The sequence below is a fragment of the Bufo bufo genome, chromosome 5 (assembly GCF_905171765.1).
Source record: "Bufo bufo chromosome 5, aBufBuf1.1, whole genome shotgun sequence".
In the NCBI taxonomy this organism is placed as follows: Eukaryota; Metazoa; Chordata; class Amphibia; order Anura; family Bufonidae; genus Bufo; species Bufo bufo.
The window spans coordinates 108506949-108529978 of record NC_053393.1 but is presented as its reverse complement, the minus strand read 5'-3'; the positions used below and the strand labels follow the sequence as shown (position 1 = coordinate 108529978).

Here is a 23030-nt window from a genome sequence, read left to right as displayed (position 1 = left end):
GCCACAAATGTAGCTGAGCTAAAAACGACTCTGATAACATGGTACAGAGTTATCTCATACCATTTTGTGAAAAACTATTGAAATACATTGAAAGCTGCACCTGTATACTTCTACTCCAAAATGGCTCCTGAGATGGGGAAAATAAACTCTGGAAACCACTTCCAGTTCAGTAATGTCATGCAGTTAATTCTGGAGCACACCCCGAGCTCTATAACATGCATATACAGTGGATATAAAAAGTCTACACACCCCTGTTAAAATGTCAGGTTTCTGTGCTGTAAAAAAATGAGACAAAGATTAATCATTTCAGAAAGTTTTCCACCTTTAATGTGACCTATAAACTGTACAACTCAATTGAAAAACAAACTGAAATCTTTTAGGTGGAGAGAAGAAAAATATAAAAATAAAATAATATGGTTGCATAAGTGTGCACACCCTTAAACTAATACTTTGTTGAAGCACCTTTTGATTTTATTACAGCACTCAGTCTTTTTGGGTATGAGTTGCCTAAGTGTGCACACCCTCTTATAACTGGGGATGTAGCTGTGTTCAGAATTAAGAAATCACATTCAAAATCATGTTAAATAGGAGTCAGCATACACCTGCCATCATTTAAAGTGCCTCTGATTAACTCCAAATAAAGTTCAGCTGCTCTAGTTGGTCTTTCCTGAAATTTTCTTAGTCGCATCCCACAGCAAAAGCCATGGTCCACAGAGAGCTTCCAAAGCATCGGAGGGATCGGAGGGATCTCATTGTTAAAAGATATCAGTCAGGAGAAGGGTACAAAAGAATTTCCAAGGCATTAGATATACCATGGAAAACAGTGTAGACAGTCATCATCAAGTGGAGAAAATATGGCACAACAGTGACATTACCAAGAACTGGACGTCCCTCCAAAATTGATGTAAAGACGAGAAGAGAACTGGTCTGGGAGGCTACCAAGAGGCCTACAGCAACATTAAAGGAGCTGCAGGAATATCTGGCAAGTACTGGCTGTGTAGTACATGTGACAACAATCTCCCGTATTCTTCATATGTCTGGGCTATGGGGTAGAGTGGCAAGACAAAAGCCTTTTCTTACAAATAAAAACATCCAAGCCAGGCTACATTTTGCAAAAACACATCTGAAGTCTCCCAAAAGCATGTGGGAAAAGGTGTTATGGTCTGATGAAACCAAGGTTGAACTTTTTGGCCATAATTCCAAAAGATATGTTTGGCGCAAAAACAACACTGCACATCACAAAAAGAACACCATACCCACAGTGAAGCATGGTGGTGGCAGCATCATGCCAAGGGGCTGTTTTTCTTTAGCTGGAATCGGGGCCTTCGTTAAGCTAGAGGGAATTATGAACAGTTCCAAATACCAGTCAATATTGGCACAAAACCTTCAGGCTTCTGCTAGAAAGCTGAGAGGAAGTTCATCTTTCAGCATGACAACGACCCCAAGCATACAGACAAATCAACAAAGGAATGGCTTCATCCGAAGAAGATTAAAGTTTTGGAATGGCCCACCCAGTGCCCAGACCTGAATCTGATTGAAAATCTGTGGGGTGATCTGAAGAGGGCTGTGCACAGGAGATGTCCTCTCAATCTGACAGATTTGGAGTGTTTTTGCAAAGAAAATGTCAAAATGTGCCATGCTGATAGACTCATACCCAAAAAGACTGAGTGCTGTAATAAAATCATAAGGTGCTTCAACAAAGTATTAGTTTAAGGGTGTGCACACTTATGCAACCATATAATTTTATTTTTATATTTTTCTTCCCTCTACCTAAAAGATTTCAGTTTGTTTTTCAATTGAATATGCACAAAGAAAAGTCCAGCTCAACCCAATTATCCAAACACCTGCGTGCACGGAAAAGGCTGGTGAGCCTGTATATCCTTGATATGAAAACACAATGAAATTCCAGCACTCACATTTTTGGTAGCTAAAATCTTCGTCTTTTATTCAGGCAGTAGACAATTTAGACAGGACATCCACCCACAAGTGTAGCAACTTTGACGCGTTTCGAACAGTAGTTCTTAGTCGTAACAATGAGCTGTGTTACCTCTGGTAGTTTTATGCTGGTTTGTAAAGTAATTACCCTCTCCCCCCACCTGCAGGGCGGGGGAGCAGAGGAGGCAAAGCACACTTTAACCTCTTATTTTCCAGATGAAGCACTGCTCATGTGTCTTACAATATACATAGATAATTTATGCATCCACATATAGTCATCAGTTTATCAATTAAATCAAACGTGAAATGTAACATAAATAAAAACAGTATACATATTAAAATTATGATAGAATATCAACTGTCATGATAACAATAGAACACCACATTGGTTATATATAACAGCATTTTTGCATGGATCCATATGTGATAGTGTTATACTGCTATATCTGACATAGGCCCTTTTTCCCCCGCTAGTACTCTTAATTACAGTGTAAAAGGAGATATGATGGAAAGAGATCCTTGATCAATAGAAATACATGAGCTCTTTTTTCATATTCAGGCCGTTTGGATGCCTGGTATTCAATTTAAAAATCCAAAAGGCTTCTCTTAATCTCACCAAACGTTTAAAATCTCCTCCTCTGCGTGGCTTGCTGGCTGAGTAAGATGGCTGCGTGAGGTGAGAGCTCACAGCGTGCTCCTGCTCCTGCTCGACTACCCGGTGACAGCGGTATAGCAGCGGTATAACGGGCCGTGCACTCCACGATTGAGCTTACGTTATAGCTGACGTGAAGCGAAGTGGAAATGACCAGAGGTATGAGGTCGGCGAAGAAACAGGGGAAGCTGGATGCCTTCATGGAAAAGGGAACCCCTGGAGGTATTCCCTCACACCACCTCCCTCACTTCCACTATTGCCTCTATCACCGCATCAGCGTGATCCGGAAAAGGTAGAGACCCGGAATACCACCAGACGTGAGTTGGTGGCAAACTCACTGTCGGGTTTACATCCGTCCGGACCAGCGGGCTCTCAAACCAGGTGTGAGAGACCTGGAGATCCTCGTGATCCGCAGATGGAGACGGAGGGCTCCCAGAGGTATGTCGGTTGTTTGACTTCAACGTTACAGTCGATTGGAGTGGGACGGGCACAAGCAAGCAAACAGCAGGACGGGGAAACTCCAACCCCGATGCATGAGGTGAGCGAGGTGATTGACTGTACCACTCAAACAATCCAGGCGATCCCCACTGATGATCAACCTGCATCAGGTAACTTACTAAAAGACATGCTGGTTCTTTTTAGCAATTCGATGCATAAAGATTTAACTGCCTTGGTTCGCCCGTTACAGATGGCGGTGGTAGAGGTGGGGAGTAGGGTGGATTCTATCGAATCAAGGATGGAGGAATACGCTACATCTTATAACCAACTGAAAGAGGCTCATAGTGATCTAAAGGGGGAAATAGCGTGGCTTAAGGCCAAGGTAGTTGATCTAGAAGATAGATCACGCCGGAATAACCTCAAATTTCGAGGGATCCCTGAAGATATTGCATTAAAAGATCTGATTCCCTACCTACAGAGTATAATGAAAATTCTGACTCCTGAACTCACCCCACAGGACTTGACCCTGGATAGAGCGCATAGGGTGATGAGACCTAAGTACCTTCCTAGCTCATTACCGAGAGATACCGTGGTACGGATTCACTTTTTTCACGTTAAAGAGGTGCTTTTAGCAGCATCTAGAAAATTAGGTACTTTGCCTTCTCCGTACCACCAGATTAAGATTTTTGCGGATGTATCCGCTACCACCTTGCAACAGCGCCGCCAGTTGGGTGCGTTTACTGCTGCATTGCGACGGAATAACATTCCTTATAGATGGGGATTCCCGACCAGAGTCTTGATCCATCATCAGGGAACCGCACATGTTGTAACTTCCATGAAGTCCGGGAAGCACCTGTTAGACTCTTGGAATATTGAGATGGAAATCCCGGATAAAAGTCAATGTCCATCTACTTCCCTGGACTCTGAATGGCATTTAGTGACCCAGGGGAAAAGGCCCTATAGTTGATGGGGGTCCAGGGAAATTCACCAGGGTAGAGGGTGTGGGGGCAACGTCGAGCAGCCCTTTCTGGCCATGAGCCGAAATATATGTCCCTTTATAGGATTAACGGCATTATATGCCGGGTTTGTGTTTGTCTTAAAATAATTGTGGTTTATGTTGTTCTTTTTTTCTCTTGTTTCTTCTCCTTTTTATGTAGAATTGTTTGTGATTTCTGTATTGTTTGGCAGTGCAAAGATGGGATACGTTGCTTACAGGCTTTAATATGGCAGAAACCTGACCTGGTGGGGGTCCAATCCCTCCACAGCGTGAACCCATGGACAGATGGTTTATAAAATCGTTGCAATAAATGTGAAGGGCCTAAACAGCCCGTTCAAGAGGTCCATACTGTGGAGGGAAGTAGAGACCATGAAAGGGGACATAGTCTGCGCAACCGAGACACATCTCCTAAAGGAGGATGCGTATAGACTTAAAAATACTCATTTTCCACACATTTTCCATTCCCATTATGCGAAAAAACAGAGAGGTGTGATGGTGGCAATTAGGGATTCGGTCGTATTCCAGCTGATCGAATCCATAGTTGACCAAAATGGACGATATATTATCATGGTGGCATCCGTAAATAGCGTGATTTTCACCATGGTATTTATATACGCCCCGAATAGGCACCAGCTAAGTTTTTTACGTAATTTGGTGACTAAGGTGAATGTGGTTAGGAGGGGTCTGATCCTCTGGGGTGGAGACTTCAACTCTGGGGTGGAGACTTCAATATTGGATCCAGTGATGGATTCGTCATCAGGGGTTGGAGGGTCCATCCGGGGTCTCAACTCCCTCTTATTGAGAGAGGATCTTTATGATGTTTGGAGGTTTCATCATGAGGGAGAAAAGGATTTTTCCTTTTTTTCAAATGTCCACCAGACATACTCCAGGATAGACCTTTTTCTGGTAGATCGCCACTTGTTAAATATAGCAGTATGCTCATCTATAGGGACGATTACATGGTCTGACCATGCGCCCGTCACCTTGACAATTGGTGAGGATTTTAAAAGACCCCTATGCTTTCTTTGGCGTGATAATACCTATTTATTGGAACATCGTAAACATGGTTTAACGCTGCAGGAGGGTTTAAAGGAATTTTTTCGCATTAATGAGGGATCAGTATCTAATCCTTTTTCTCTCTGGAATGCCCATAAGGCCTATATGCGAGGTTTACATATTAAAATTGGTTGTATAGCAAAGAAAGAGAGAGAGGAACAGACAACTGCTTTGACTTTACAGATTAGGGCTTTGGAGTCCAGTAACAAAATGAACCCCACTGCCACTATAGGAACTCAGTTGCAGAATTTACGCCTTCAATTGAAGGAGCATTTGCTTTATAGATATGAGAATGATCTAAAAAAGAGCCGTGCATTATATTATGCTCAGGATAATAAATAGGGGAAATTATTAGCCCACAGATTAAAGGAGAGAACTACTAAAAACAAGATCCCTTATATAACGTCAAAATCTACGAATAAAAAGATCATTGATCCCCAAGGTATAGTGAATTCTTTTCAGAGTTTTTATAAAACCCTCTATAACTTAGAATCCCTTCCGGATGTGTCCTCTGTAGACTCGGTGGCCATGGACCAGTTTTTAGATTCCATTGACCTCCCGAGTCTTACTGACGCCCAGTTAGAGAAATTAAACTCCCCAGTGACAGAGCAGGAAATTCTCGAAGCTATTAGGACACTACCGAATAATAAAGCACCAGGGCCAGACGGCTTTTCAAATACATATTATAAGTTATTTCAAAGAGAGCTTTCCCCTTATTTATGTCAGATTTTTAGGGAAATGGTGAGTACCGGTCGTTCTCCAAAAGAGATGCTGGAGGCGAGGATAGTCACCATTCCCAAAACTGACCTTCTTTCGGATGATGTAAGGGGTTACCGTCCGATATCATTGCTAAATACAGATGCAAAAATCTACGCAAAAGTGTTGGCAAGCCGTCTGGCTCCCTGTATTACTGCTCTTGTCCATATGGACCTGGTTGGATTTGTAAGAGGTAGGCAGCTGCAAGATAATACCAGGCGGACATTAAATATCCTGGACTATGTCCAGAGGGGAAAAATTCCAACGCTTTTGGTTACCCTAGACGCCGAGAAGGCGTTTGACCGCATTAATTGGCGGTTCGCCTTCTCGGTGCTGGGGAGGATGGGATTTACGGGGGCAATCCAGGCGGCTATCAGGGCACTTTATACCCAACCAAGTGCCAGAGTATGGGTCAATGGGGCACTCTCAGACCCCTTTGATATTAGCAATGGTACCCACCAGGGTTGCCCCCTGTCCCCCTTGATATTTGTTTTGACTATAGAGCCCCTGGCTCAGGCTCTTCGCCAGTGCCCAGACGTGAAAGGAGTTGATATAGGGAGTATAGAACACAAAATCAGTCTATATGCAGACGACATCATTTTGACGTTGTCAACTCCTCAAACATCTTTAATAGCTGCCATGGACGTTATAACCCGATTTGGAGATCTCTCATTCTATAAACTAAATGCTCTTAAATCTCAGGCTCTCCCAATAAATATCCCTCCTATGCAGATGAAGAAGCTGAAGGATACTTTTGAGTTGGATTGGCAAAACAACCAAATTAACTATTTGGGTATAAAGCTTACAGCATCATTTAAGAGGCTGTTTGTAGTAAACTATGTCCCATTGTTAGGGCTCTTAGAGAAGGACCTTGATAAATTGGCTAAATATGAGGTGTCTTGGGTGGGTCGTATTGCATCATTCCAGATGTTCACCCTCCCAAGACTCCTGTACATATTTAAGACATTACCCATTATACCCCCAAGCAGTTTCTTTCAGAAGTGCTCCAAACTGATTAATGCCCTAATTTGGAAACGACATAAACCGAGAATAGCAACTGCAATAATGCAGAGACCTAAACTCCGAGGGGGATTGGGTCTTCCGAATATCCATGAGTACTTCCTGGCTTCGCAGGTATCACAGTTAAGGGAATGGTGGGTAGGTAACTATGCGAAACAGTGGGTACATATAGAAGCAATATTATCCCCTGGTAGTAATTTAAAAGCTCTTTTGCTTGCAGCTCTGCACCCGACATTTATTTGGCCACCCCTCCCGTCGTTAGTATTCATGGCCTTGAAAAGTTGGGTCCGATTTCATAAATTGTGTACTTTGGAGTCGGGATCCTTCCCGCCCAGTGCCCCAGAGACTGTACTTAATTTTCTTATTCCGAATATTTCGGTGTCGTCTTGGGCACGGGGCGGATTGGACCTTCTCTCCAAACTATTTATTTCGGATACCCTTTGCCCCTTTGAATATCTTCATGGGCAGTTCCTGATTCCACACACAGATTTTTATAAATATTTGTGTATTAGACATTTTTTTAAAACTAACTGTCCGTTTAATCTGGTGTGCAATCGGGAAGTGTTTAGTCTGTGGGCATTGGCTTCACCACAATGCACACGACTGCGGCCTCTGTATATGATGATGGGGGATAAGGGATCATTTGTTAAAACGACCCCGCTGCTTGCATGGGAAGGAGATTTGGAGTTGGTGTTCACTGATGAACAGTGGTCGGTAGCCTTTTCCTGTATAAAAAAAAATATTAGATGTGCTCTGCACTATGAGTCTCTGATGAAGACCATATTAAGGTGGTATTATGCACCAGATCGCCTGAGTCATATATTTCCGGATCTCTCATGCTTATGCTGGCGGGGATGTGGCGATAGGGGCACATTGTATCACATTCTATGGTCCTGTCCGAGGCTGCAAGATATTTGGAGGGCTACATTCTCTCTCGCCTCGGATTTGCTGGGATGCCAGCTCCCGCCATCCCCCTCATTAGCTCTCTTATGGATTGATCTGGTTGAGATACCATGTGAGGGGAGGGTGGTTCTGGGACACCTTTTCCTTTCAACCAAACTGGCCATAGTTAAAAATTGGAAATCACGGTATGTTCCTTGCCTAACGGAGGTTATCCGAAGGTTAAACTCTACTTATATATATGAGCGTGTGCTGGCGGGAGCTGAGGAGGCTGCTGCGAGGTTTGAGAGGGAATGGGGCATATGGAGAGCTTCACCGCTCGCAGTACCATACCCTGTTTGATACAATTAAGTATATTATATCTGTGTAATCAAGGTCTTGTACATGGGCGTATATCTGGAAAAATATGCCTGCGCAAATGTACCCCAATAATTGCACTGTACGTCTGTCGTATGTTAGTATGTTTTTATGTTCTTTTTATGATGTATTGTTAGTTATTTTTTCTTTTTGTCCAGTATTTCATTGTGGCATGTATATGGGCTACCAACGTCGCCAACATGATTATGTATGGTGTTAATTATGCAGCCACTTGTGTTTCTTTAATGATAACAATGTATGTCTTTTCTAAAACTAATAAAAAGTATGGAACGAGAAATCTCCTCCTCTACTAGGTAGTCTCACTTGTTCTATTGCAAAGGCTTTGAAATTGCGCACCTGGCTTTCATGTTTGCAAATAAAGTGTTTGGCCGTATTGGATGTGTTCACACTGTGCGGATTTTTTATGTAGTTGAGATGCTCCAAAATTCGAACTTTGAACTTTCTGGTGGTGCAACCCACATACATCATGTCACAGGCTACACATTTTATAATGTATATCACCCCTATTGAATTACAGTTGATATATGATTTAATTGGGTAGATATGGGAATTATTGGCATCATGGAAGGTTTTTGTATTCACTACATAAGTGCAGGTGCGGCAGCGCAAGCCTCCGCATCTGGTAAAACCTTTATAAGTGAGCCATGGATCCCGTTTATGTTTAACCCGTTGTGTATACATAGATGGAGACAAATCATTTCCTATATTTCTTAGCCGTCTTGACACAATTCTGCAACCTTGTTTCAACATACAGTGCAATATTTCGTCATCAGAGAGGATAGGTAAATATCTCTTAATAATTTGTTGGATTTTTTCGAATTGTTTGCTGTATGTTAAAACAAGTGTGGGTAAATTTTCATTGTCATTTTTATCCGATCCTACAATTCCAGATTTCTGTTTAAAAATATTTTTCTCACGGGTTGAAAAGAGTAATTCTTTCCTATTTTTACTTTTTGCTATAACAAAAAGTAAAAATAGGAAAGAATTACTCTTTTCAACCCGTGAGAAAAATATTTTTAAACACAGCTCATTGTTACGACTAAGAACTACTGTTCGAAACGCGTCAAAGTTGCTACACTTGTGGGTGGATGTCCTGTCTAAATTGTCTACTGCCTGAATAAAAGACGAAGATTTTAGCTACCAAAATCGTGAGTGCTGGAATTTCATTGTGTTTTTCAATTGAGTTGTACAGTTTATAGGTCACATTAAAGGTGGAAAAAGTTCTGAAATGACTTATCTTTGTCTCATTTTTTTACATCACAGAAAGCTGACATTTTAACAGGGGTGTGTAGACTTTTTATATCCACTGTAACTCTGGACACTTCCAGCACCTCATATGATACATGATATTCTGGAAACCACTTCCAGCTATAAAATATCAGAGAGAAAGTATAAGGATGGCACTCAAATATGTGGAATCAATAGAAGTGACAATTTATTACATAAAAGCCAATACAATACACAATCAATTGGTTAAAATATGTAGAAAATATACAAAATATAAAATAAAAAATGCCGCAAAATCGAAATGCACTGTGGACTGCAATCTAGAGATGTTGTATCCCTGGAGAAGCTCAAGATATGTCTCTTAGTTGGATCTGTGGGGAAACTTATAAAAACAGTTTCTCTGTAATATAGAGTGATGTCCTCCTTAAGGTAATCCTCTATTAGGATACAGGCTGTTGCAAGAACGGCACTGTGGCCGGATGGTAATGGCACGTCAGGAAGAAAATCAAGTTCCAGCTAATGTGGATATACCACAAGGTCGCTGTAAGGCTGCAGGTGGGGAGTAAGGCGGGACCGGTGTATCTTACCCTTCTGGATCGGGTCCGGTAACTAGGAGGTCTCTTCCTCTTGCCGCTACTCACCACGATGCGCCGGCTTCTGCTCATGCTGTTCGGCGTCCTCGCTCGAGACTGTCGTGTCACGTGATGTTTGTCTCGCGGGATTTGCCTTTCAGGAAGTTCAGTCTGTTCTTTCCTCCGGCTACTTTCGCTTTAGATATCTAGTGGAGCGCTCCAACATCCGATAGGCTTGAGAACTTGCTTAGTGACTCCAGGTCATTCTTTGGGGGTGAACTCGCCAGACGCGTTTCGGGGACGTCTCTCCCCTTCCTCAGTGGCTCATCAAAAACACGTCTGCCTAGTGGGTGTGCACTCCTTTATAGGGGGGTTAATTAGTCTGATTTACTAATGATTTATCTTCTGTCCTAGATAGGAGGAGCAAGACATTAACCCTTTATGTGTGCTGCCTGAAGGACCATAAGGAAAGGGGCTATGTCATGATTGATGTAAACAATGAAAATCATAAAAACAGCGTACAATACATGACAATCTAAAGCTGCATTCACATCAAATTTTTGCCATCCATTTAACGTATACAAAAAACGTATATATGTTAACGGATGCCTCAGACAGATGCCATACAGTCGCATCCATTCACCTTAGATTTTTAAAATGTACACTACCATTCCTCTGCAGTGTACATTTTATTGTGTCAAGGAAAACACTAACCCCAGTTTGGCTTTCTACTTCTTTTGCTAACTGCAGTGAACTTGCAAGGCAGTTTTCTTCAACCCTTCTTATCAGAAGACGCTCCTGTTTAGGTGTTAAAGGGAACCTGTCATGTGGATATTTGATTATAATCTAACTAATTATATACAATCATTAACTACTAAAAAGTACCTTAGATGTATTCACTTACTGGTGTGACAGATGATTACCTCATAATATACACACAAAGATGCCGCATGCTAATGAGCTGATTTGAGTCCAGTGTGATGTCATTGAGTCCAGCGTATATTTAATTCAGAGCTATAGCCACTCCCCTGCCCACCTGCTGCTGATTCATATGGAAAATAACTGTCATTCAGCAGCAGGTGGGCGGGGAGAGTCAGGAGCTCATGAATATTCAGGACTCATCATTATCAGCTGGAGCTTTTCAATACAAGATGTTGGCAGATTGACTGGGTCAATTAAAGAAAGTGACCCAGCATTTTGCTAAGAGAATCAGTCATTTATTTATGTTGCCCTTAGTTAGGACACCATAAAACTGGTGACAGGTTCCCTTTAAGTTCCATGGATGTCTCTGTGAGATGGTTGCAGTTCCATCTTCTTTACATTTTTGTATCAGTTTTGTTACAGTCTTCTGACAATTACTAAATCTTTGCTGATCTTCTTGTAGCCTTCACTTTTCTTGTGTAAAGAAATTATTTTCTTTCTCAGGTCTTGTGACGTTTCTCTTCCATGTGGTGCCATTGCTGACAGCATGAATTGGGAAGGGGTTTTCTTTGTTAAGTAACGTCCTTTTATAGTCATCTGTCTGCTGGACACAAGTTTAGAGGAAATGTGTCACCAAAAATGTTATCTACCAGTTAAAACCAGATAGTAACACATATCCTTTGTTTCTTAATCTCTTTTTATTTTCAGATTTTTTTATTCTGTTTCCAGAACATTATTATGGGGCTGGTATCTTGCCTGAGCTGTTCTTAACAGCATTTAGAAAGCATTAAGAACATTGCTTTATGGCATCACATGGTCCATAGGCACAATTATCAGGAGGGGACCTCATTGACTTCTATGGGAGAGTTTTCTAAGCTGCTCTGTGCCCTGTGCAGAGGTCATTGTACAAGGAGATCATAGATAAGCTGTGACAATCACTTATTGTGAATGGTGAATCCTGTCTTATCTGTCATACTAATCCTTCCTGTAATTATATCACCTCTGTGTACAGATAAACAGGTAACTGCAGTAAAGTGATCTGTGGTTTTTGTTTAAATATAGATATTCTCAGGAAAAAATTAAAAATAACATCATCAAAAATTCTTTAAAAATATGTTAAACATAAAACGTGATTTAAATAACAGGTCATTTTCTGATGACACTTTTCCTTATTGAAGAATTAGACTCACGTGTGGTTGAATACTTGTTAATTAGAAATTTGTAGTATAAGCTTTAGATTTTCAGTTGGGGTGTACTTATTTTTGCAACATGGTCTTGAATGAATTTGTTAGGAAAATTACTTTTTGTGTGTGCAAATTAACATTGTTTGCAATCAGTGTTATTTTGTAGTATGGTATCTCATAGATTCTGAAAAGAAAACCCTTTAACTCTTGCACAACTGACACTCAGAGTGGCTTCAAGTGAAGTGGTTTCAGTACACGTCGACACGTTGATCTGCTGACGTGCGTCTGCTCATTTCTTCTGGCTACTCATAATCCTCTGCTGGATGTTTGCCAACGTGTCTGGGTGTCCGAACATGTGGATGTCCATTTTCTTTGCATCAGGCACAGATCTTGTATTAAACCACTTCTGCACAAAACCATGTATACTGCTTTTTGCTGTAACAGGAATGGTGCTGGACAGGATACGATTTAGTAGTTTACTTAGCAGTATGCTGCCCAGGCCCTGTATGCCCCCTTACTGCCCCACACAGTAATTATTCCCCTTTAGTGTCCTCTTCACAGTAGTAAAACTTCTTTAGTGCCCGCACACACAGTAGTGATGCCCCATTTACAGCAGTGATACCCCTTTAGTGCCCTAACACAACTAAGTGCATTCTTAGTGCCCCTACACAGTAGTTATGCCCCCTTAGTGCTCCTACACAGTAGTTATGCCCCCTTGTTGACCCCACACAGCAGTAAGGCTCCTTTAGTGCCCCCCTTTCAATAGCACTGGCCACTTTATGCCCTCTTAAGTAGTGAAGCCCCTGTAGTGTTAATAAAGTAGAAAAAAGTAATACCCAGCTCCGTTTCCCCAATGACCAGAGCACATCATGCTATCTCCCAGAAGCAGGCATGATGCAGTGATATTATGGTGCCTGCTGAGCAGAGCAGGAGAGAGCACCGGCCGGGGAATGAGGCTAGGGGCCGTAATGGATGACAGACAGGGGCAACCAGGCTGTTGTGTCTGTATAGGCAAGACCTGGGCTATTATGGATATCGGTACATACACACACCTACAGTAATCATTACTGCCCCACCATTCACAAGGACGGGGGCCACATTCCTCCAAAATGAGCCGACCAGCAGGTCAAGCATGCATACTTCCACTCCATCCACTCTCTATGGTATCGCAGAAACTAGCATTCCTCCTTTTTGTACTGTGGTTGGTATAAGTTTAGGACAGCTCTGTTACTTTGATGGTGGCTTTTTGTAGATTGTATGATTAGTAAATCTGCCCCTTTGTGTTTGCTATATTGTATCATGTATGAGCTAGATACCTCAGCAGTAGCACATGTCTGGTGTTCTTACCAAGACTAGGTGCAATGGTAGCAAAACTCAGCTGAAAGCAGGAAGAGATATAGGTTTTGACCCTGTAAAAAATGAATGTTTTTATTCACTGACCGCAAGCAGAGATGGTGAAACACAAAGTACATTGCAAAATTGCATACTTTTTCATTATACAGTGATTGAATTACATCTAAAATTGTATATAGTATCTGCTTTGGGCAACATGGAAGATCAGCCGCTCTACCTAGTGCCAATAGTGGTGCCATTTACTGTGCATGTTTTCTGTCTATGAACAGAGCAGAAAGGACATTGTGATAGCCATCTTCACCCATAATCTTTCCCTGTATGCTGCTGATGGTGAGAGGAAGAGCAGTTCCTGTACTATATTGCTGAAAGACTTTATTCTGATGATACAGCTACATAATATACTAGGTTTATAGCTCAGGCATGGCACAAAGGCAACTCTATATTATATTGATTCCTAGTGTGGCAATGTGAACATTGAGGTGTGCAGTAAAGGTCTGGGGAAGCATGATAAAAGGGGTGTTGTTTGCACCAGGAGCGTGTCACCAAGGGGCCCGGCCTTGGTGGAGTAAAAGCCCTAGTCCAGGTGTCCACTAAAGTAGTTGGGGGACACCATATAGATAGTGTAGCTGGTTCAGCTATTTCAGGGCAGGCTTTGACTGGGAACAGGCAATGTGTTGGGTGGGTGCCTGTTCCCCATGCTTCAGTCCGGGACTTAGGGCATGCTCAACTGTGAACTGTGCTCTACGAGTGAGGTAGGGACGTATTTTGTTTAGGTAGCGCCTAGACGGGCAGGAGTTTATTTGTATGTTTTTCTTTATGCCGTGTGCCACAATAAATGCACAGTTTGGACATGAAAATCCGTTGTCTAGTGAGAGTGTGACCCCCTTAAAAGAGACAATCCCTTACACTAGTCAAATATCATGATTACATCAAATATTTTATTATAGCATTTAATTTTTTTAAACAGTTAATTTTGTGCATTAAAGAAAAACTGCATACTGTACATTTATTAGGACAGTTCTTTATCTAAAAAATAATAGCATATTGGTGAACAGGCACAGCAAGTATAAAATATACATGTTAAAAGAAAGGAACACTTGGCATGTAAACAATTCAGCCTGACAAACAATTACCGTAAAGAAATGCTTATTATATTTTTGGAGTCTAAGAACAGGGGACCCAACTTTTATATTTATTGGAACACCTGCTAATAGCACCAGTTATGTACGAAGCCAGTTATGTCCTCCTTTTAGGGTTTTTGTGATGCAAGAAAGACCACGGGCCACTGTGGCTTTCCTTTGGAATGTTAGCTTAGGTAGGGTCCTTAAAGAAACCAGTCCTGTATAGAGACTTACTGGAAGTACTCCTTGGCGTGGAGACTTGGCCATGCTCCATGGGAAAACAATATGCAAAGAGGTATCTCCCAGGAAAAGAGAACCATCTCTCTAGCGCCACCTTGTGGAAGTGGCCCCCTATGAGTCAAAATCTGACTTTTTAACAAGCCTTGGCACGTGACAAGGGAAAATAGCCAAGCCAAATATCCATTTGTAAAGTTGGATTATAACTCGTAGGGAGCTGCTTCCACAAGGTCGTGCTAGCGAGATGGTTCTTTTTCCTTGGGAGATACCTCTTTGCACACTGGAATGTTAAGTGGTTGTTAATTTTCTGGGAAACAACTACCCCCTCCCTCCCCCAAAAAAACGTGTGGCCATTTATTTACAAACTGTAAGCAGCCACTAAGTTCTGCCCCATGTGGTCTTACCTAAAGGATGTTAGGTTTATTCATACATGCTAGTATAACTATAATACTTACAAAAATATATAAAATAGCTTATTTTCCTTTACATGGTTCCATAACCTAAATCATGTAAAAATAAAGCTATGAACCAAGGGGCAGGAGCACTTCTCAAGCTCTCTAACTTTTTTCCAGGTTCCATGACACTTGCCATTTCCCACAGCTTGCCAGTGAAGAATTTGGTCCCTGAAAACACACAAAAAAAAAGAAGCAAATTAATCTTTAGTGATGTGTGCAGAATAACTGGGCATAAGAAACTGACTCTAGACACTGGAATTCTAAAGAAAAAAAATAAATAACCAAAAAAACTGTGTAAAGCTCTTACATACTAATGTGTATGGAGGGCATTAAGGGGCTGGTCTAATGAATTATATTGATACGGTAGTGTAATGTAAGGTGTGTACTGTGTAGAATCAGGATTCCTGCATCTTTCATTTATTTATTCATTTATATTAATCATTTTATTCTCATTTGCATCTGGATCTTGCAGAGTTAAAGGGGTTGATCCGAGTTATTTTATTTATTGATTGATTGATTTACTTTCGACAAGGAAGGTATTAAATAAATGAAATAATGAACAATGTTATACTCAATTCCTTAGCCCCTCTATTCCAGCTCTTTCCTCCCCACTGACCTTTGTTATCCTGAGTGCAGCAGTGACATATGCGTACACCACAAATCACCACTGCAACCATTATGGGCCTCAGATCCCCAGAGGAAGGTTTCAAATCGAAACGCGCGTCGGGGTGTGCAGTCTTCCTGTGGATTTATTATTATTTCATACATGGTATGTGACCTCACTCTATTTACCTGCTTACCTGTTATACCTCTTGCGGTTTTTTTGCTTTCTGATCAAACACTTACTATGTGTTTTTTCTTGTAACTATTGTATAACTTGCACATGCACTTTATTATCCGCCTAGACTAATTGAATGGGTATAGATATATATATTCAAAGACCCACATTGGAGGGCTATTTTTCATCTCTTTTGCTTATATATATAAGCTTGCACTTGCACTTTATATCTGACGATATTACTTGTACTCCTACCAATAGTGGGTATCCTTTCAATATATAGGAAAAGAGAAATGTAGCAGCTCTCACCTGCCCTTCCTTTAGTTGTGAGCACGGATGGCCCGTGTCAGGTGCGGGCAGCAAATGCAGAAAGAAGTTGAGAAAAATCCAGCTCCACTTTAAAGGAATTGCGTTTATTCAGCTTGCGGTTAAAAACTCATCCAAGAAATACAAAAATTTAGCAGTCTTGTCTTGTCTACATGTTTCGGGCTATCAGAGACATTTCCAGCCCTTCTTCATGACACAGAAAGACATTAAAAGTGAGACCTTTTAAAGGGGAGGGTGCACCTGTGTTCACTAATTGTTTCCACAGGCCTGTAACCGCCCCCAGGAAAAGGTGCCACACTTCCAGTTGACTCTTCTCATGAAAATTAAATGAAAGAAAAAACAAAAATATATAACCATATGTATGCATAGAGAAAATAAAAGTATAATGACTATGAAAAAAACTATGTCATACAAGGGTATACATATATAGAGGATACATGGGGTATGAGCCGGATATACAGCAATATTCTAGCAAACCATGGTGGAATGTAATGGAAATCAGGTCACCAGAAATGTGTTGTAGCATTCTCAGGAAAGGAAGAAATTCACATGCCAAAATATTATTAGCATGAGAATTATTGCTGCAAAATCAGATCTAGGCGTTTATTGAGCCCCTCAGGTTGGCGTGTATTCAGTGAAAAAATCCAAAAGGATTCCCTGTTTAATAATTTTCTTCTATGGTCTCCTCCACGTTTAGGCAGAAAAACTTTTTCTATGCCTTGTACTATCATATCTGATGTGTCCCCACCATGGCAGACAGCAAAATGCAGACTAGCTGCAGACACATTGCGACTGCCATGGTGGGGCACATCAGAGATGTGTTTGCGTATCCTAGATTTTATTGCATTAATAGTACAACCCACGTATTGCAGTTTGCACTTTGTGCAGGTGATCAAGTATACAGCGTGGGTTGTGTTGCAGTTGAGATACGCTTTCATTGGAAAAACTCTGTTGTTTACAGTTGAGGAAAAGGTTTTGGATTTCATCATATGTGTGCAGCAAATGCATCTGTGGTGTCCACACCTATAACTCCCCTTGGTCCTAAGCCACACAGGTTGCGACTTTTTGTCTTCTTGGTATAGGCTAGGGCTGACATAGTTTGCAATTGTGGGCGCCCGTCTGGCTGCGCATTTAACCCCATCTGCAACTATGTCAGTCCATTCTCTGTCATAAGACAGGACAGGAAAATGTTTTTTTATAATATGACATATCTGTTGGTACTCTGTACTATATTGTGTTACAAACAGATTCCTTCTGTCCTTGTCCTTGATGATGTTGTTTGTGTTTCTATTTTTGTTTTCACTATTAGTGCCTATATCCAGTAGTGGAACCTCCTTATGCACAGGATTTTGCTGTTTAGGATAAAGGAGGGATCCCCTTTCAATGGTTGAGACCTGAGCTATAGCATCTTTTACATGTTTGATGCTATAGCCTCTTTTACCCAGTCTATGGCAAATATGTCCAGCTTCCTCCATGAAGCCAATTTCCTCCGTGCAATTCCTTTTTGCACGGATGATTTCCCCCCTGGGTATATTGGCAGTTACATGTTTAGGATGACATGATGTCGCATGTAATGTGGTATTACCTGCCATAGGTTTCCTATATGTGCAGGTGGATACCTGACTGGTGGCGGGGTCCCCCCTCAGGCGCAAATCCAAAAAGGCCACCTCCAGCGTGTCATAATGGACACTAAAGGAGATGGTATCCACACAGGAATTGATGTAACCACAAAAGGATGGTATGGCCGCCACATCGCCCGTCCAGATCGGGATCAGGTCATCGATGTAACGGCCATACCACCTGATGTGGTGCCAGAAAGGGTGGGTGTCGATGAAGAGAAAACACCTCTCCCACCATGCCATAAAAATATTGGCGATGGAGGGAGAGAATTTAGCCCCCATCGAAACCCCCGATGTCTGGAGATAAAATTTATTGTTGAACATGAAGAAATTGCGCCTGAGGAGGAAGTCCACCACCATCAGGACATATTCCTGCAAGCCTGCAGTAATGTTGCCATATATCTGTAGGAACCAGGTTAGGGATTTAATGGCCAATTCATGGGGAATATTGGTATACAGGGACACCACGTCTGCTGTGATCCAAACATAATTTGAGGACCATTCAATGTTATCGATTGTTTGTAAAACAGACGTGGTGTCCCTGAGATAACCCGGTATTAATGGTATGAGTGGCTGAAGTATGGAATCAACCCATCGTCACATTCTCTCTGAAAAGGAGCCAATGCCCGCTACAATTGGCCTAAGGGGAGGTGGAAAAACATTTTTATGTGTTTTGGGAAGTGCATGGAACACTGGGATGACTGGGGACATGGTATAAATATACTCTGATTCTTTTTTGGTTAGGAAGCCTGATTGGATCCCTAAATCCAAGATGGCCCTGAGTTCCTTCTGAAAAGAGGGGAGGGGGTTGTCGCTGAGAGTGACATAAACTGATGTGTCACTGAGCATGGATTCTATCAGGGTCCTGTAGAGACCACTGTCCAGCACGACAACCCCGCCCCCCTTATCAGATTGTTTAATTACAACATCAGCTCTTGTTTTAAGATCCTGGAGTGCCTTTTTTTCTTTTTTGGAAATATTGCTGCAACCCCCACTATCATGGTTGATCTGATCATGCAGCAAAACTAGATCACGTTCCACCAAATCCTGATATCTATCCAGTGCTGGAGATCTGGACTGAATTGGATAAAAATCCTGATTTTTTGTATGAAAATGCATGGACCTATTATGTAGATCCAGATCATCCAGAACTGTATTAGACTCTTGTAATTCACAAATATGCATCATTTCATAGAAACTCATATATCTATTTTCTAAAGTAATCGCATCAATACAGACAGTGGGATCACTATTGGATGCAACAGGGTGATCGGCGTCCCCAGCCCCCGCAGCACTAACATCATTACCACCCACCTGAAAATGCCGGCGGAGAGTCCCGAACATGGTGGGATCTTACTTCCTTGAAAAAATATACAGATAAAGGAATGATCCCTAGAGGGCTCAGACTAAAGAAAAAACCAACCATCATATATTCGGATACTTTTTTGCAGGAATGGGAAATCATTCTGTCAGAGTGTTCTCTGAAATTAATGGACTTAATCATCACCAATGAAAGTCAGGCTCTTGTGGATTACAGGGCAAACATCAAAAAAACACAAGAAACCCTATGCACACAGATTAATAACCCTGAATTTAATAACCTGGATAACAAACTAAAGGATGATCTTCAAAAAATGGAGGACGATCTCATTAGATTCAAGCAGAGGAAATTTAACCGTGATCTGCTAGACTATCAGTCCAACCAGGTGTATACATGGACAGACTCCAAACAGAACACACCTCGTTCAATCCTTAAAAAGTTGCGCAATAAAAATAAACAGAAAAGAAACAATCAACAAAGGGTCTCATTCAGCTCAACAGATTTGGATTCTGCTGATTCCGAACAGGATTTCATCTCACCATCGGCGCAGGCCGCACAAAGTCAAGAGACTGTTTCACATAAAGCGGTTTCAAAAAACGGAGAGCAGGCCGAAAACATGGCAAACCGCCGATATCCGATAAGATACAAAAAGGACAGGATGAACTGGAAGTAATTAACCTATCTGCTTCCATATTGTCAGCTGATGATATCAGCATACTCAAAAGAGGCTTAACCTTTTCTCCTACCTGTCAATTTGACCTGTACAGGACGCTCTTGGATGTTAACAGACTGGCCCGCGCCCTCACTCTCCGCCGGCATTTTCAGGTGGGTGGTAATGATGTTAGTGCTGCGGGGGCTGGGGACGCCGATCACCCTGTTGCATCCAATAGTTATCCCACTGTCTGTATTGATGCGATTACTTTAGAAAATAGATATATGAGTTTCCATGAAATGATGCATATTTGTGAATTACAAGAGTCTAATACAGTTCTGGATGATCTGGATCTACATAATAGGTCCATGCATTTTCATACAAAAAATCTGGATTTTTATCCAATTCAGTCCAGATCTCCAGCACTGGATAGATATCAGGATTTGGTGGAACGTGATCTAGTTTTGCTGCATGATCAGATCAACCATGATAGTGGGGGTTGCAGCAATATTTCCAAAAAAGAAAAAAAGGCCCTCCAGGATCTTAAAACAAGAGCTGATGTTGTAATTAAACAATCTGATAAGGGGGGCGGGGTTGTCGTGCTGGACAGTGGTCTCTACAGGACCCTGATAGAATCCATGCTCAGTGACACATCAGTTTATGTCACTCTCAGCGACAACCCCCTCCCCTCTTTTCAGAAGGAACTCAGGGCCATCTTGGATTTAGGGATCCAATCAGGCTTCCTAACCAAAAAAGAATCAGAGTATATTTATACCATGTCCCCAGTCATCCCAGTGTTCCATGCACTTCCCAAAACACATAAAAATGTTTTTCCACCTCCCCTTAGGCCAATTGTAGCAGGCATTGGCTCCTTTTCAGAGAGAATGTCACAATGGGTTGATTCCATACTTCAGCCACTCATACCATTAATACCGGGTTATCTCAGGGACACCACGTCTGTTTTACAAACAATCGATAACATTGAATGGTCCTCAAATTATGTTTGGATCACAGCAGACGTGGTGTCCCTGTATACCAATATTCCCCATGAATTGGCCATTAAATCCCTAACCTGGTTCCTACAGATATATGGCAACATTACTGCAGGCTTGCAGGAATATGTCCTGATGGTGGTGGACTTCCTCCTCAGGCGCAATTTCTTCATGTTCAACAATAAATTTTATCTCCAGACATCGGGGGTTTCGATGGGGGCTAAATTCTCTCCCTCCATCGCCAATATTTTTATGGCATGGTGGGAGAGGTGTTTTCTCTTCATCGACACCCACCCTTTCTGGCACCACATCAGGTGGTATGGCCGTTACATCGATGACCTGATCCTGATCTGGACGGGCGATGTGGCGGCCATACCATCCTTTTGTGGTTACATCAATTCCTGTGTGGATACCATCTCCTTTAGTGTCCATTATGACACGCTGGAGGTGGCCTTTTTGGATTTGCGCCTGAGGGGGGACCCCGCCACCAGTCAGGTATCCACCTGCACATATAGGAAACCTATGGCAGGTAATACCACATTACATGCGACATCATGTCATCCTAAACATGTAACTGCCAATATACCCAGGGGGGAAATCATCCGTGCAAAAAGGAATTGCACGGAGGAAATTGGCTTCATGGAGGAAGCTGGACATATTTGCCATAGACTGGGTAAAAGAGGCTATAGCACTAAACATGTAAAAGATGCTATAGCTCAGGTCTCAACCATTGAAAGGGGATCCCTCCTTTATCCCAAACAGCAAAATCCTGTGCATAAGGAGGTTCCACTACTGGACATAGGCACTAATAGTGAAAACAAAAATAGAAACACAAACAACATTATCAAGGACAAGGACAGAAGGAATCTGTTTGTAACACAATATAGTACAGAGTACCAACAGATATGTCATATTATAAAAAAACATTTTCCTGTCCTGTCTTATGACAGAGAATGGACTGACATAGTTGCAGATGGGGTTAAATGCGCAGCCAGACGGGCGCCCACAATTGCAAACTATGTCAGCCCTAGCCTATACCAAGAAGACAAAAAGTCGCAACCTGTGTGGCTTAGGACCAAGGGGAGTTATAGGTGTGGACACCACAGATGCATTTGCTGCACACATATGATGAAATCCAAAACCTTTTCCTCAACTGTAAACAACAGAGTCTTTCCAATGAAAGCGTATCTCAACTGCAATACAACCCACGCTGTATACTTGATCACCTGCACAAAGTGCAAACTGCAATACGTGGGTTGTACTATTAATGCAATAAAATCTAGGATACGCAAACACATCTCTGATGTGCCCCACCATGGCAGTCGCAATGTGTCTGCAGCTAGTCTGCATTTTGCTGTCTGCCATGGTGGGGACACATCAGATATGATAGTACAAGGCATAGAAAAAGTTTTTCTGCCTAAACGTGGGGGAGACCATAGAAGAAAATTATTAAACAGGGAATCCTTTTGGATTTTTTCACTGAATACACGCCAACCTGAGGGGCTCAATAAACGCCTAGATCTGATTTTGCAGCAATAATTCTCATGCTAATAATATTTTGGCATGTGAATTTCTTCCTTTCCTGAGAATGCTACAACACATTTCTGGTGACCTGATTTCCATTACATTCCACCATGGTTTGCTAGAATATTGCTGTATATCCGGCTCATACCCCATGTATCCTCTATATATGTATACCCTTGTATGACATAGTTTTTTTCATAGTCATTATACTTTTATTTTCTCTATGCATACATATGGTTATATATTTTTGTTTTTTCTTTCATTTAATTTTCATGAGAAGAGTCAACTGGAAGTGTGGCACCTTTTCCTGGGGGCGGTTACAGGCCTGTGGAAACAATTAGTGAACACAGGTGCACCCTCCCCTTTAAAAGGTCTCACTTTTAATGTCTTTCTGTGTCATGAAGAAGGGCTGGAAATGTCTCTGATAGCCCGAAACATGTAGACAAGACAAGACTGCTAAATTTTTGTATTTCTTGGATGAGTTTTTAACCGCAAGCTGAATAAACGCAATTCCTTTAAAGTGGAGCTGGATTTTTCTCAGCTTCTTTCTGCCTTTCAATATATACTTTATATGGTAGCTTTGCTCTATTTGGATGTATTTACATTTGGGTCACT

At 41.7% G+C, this 23030-nt stretch overlaps 1 protein-coding gene across 1 annotated transcript in view; it reads right to left on the bottom strand.

Annotated features, from left to right (window-relative positions):
• Positions 1-14893: 14893 nt before the first annotated feature.
• The window catches only part of SBSPON (somatomedin B and thrombospondin type 1 domain containing), a 29349-nt gene continuing 21212 nt past the window's right edge, over positions 14894-23030 (bottom strand). Inside the window, exon 5 of the mRNA XM_040433309.1 lies at positions 14894-15370. Within this exon, the coding sequence (XP_040289243.1) occupies positions 15253-15370 (118 nt within the window). The 3' untranslated portion in view covers positions 14894-15252. The remainder of the gene's footprint in view (positions 15371-23030) is intronic.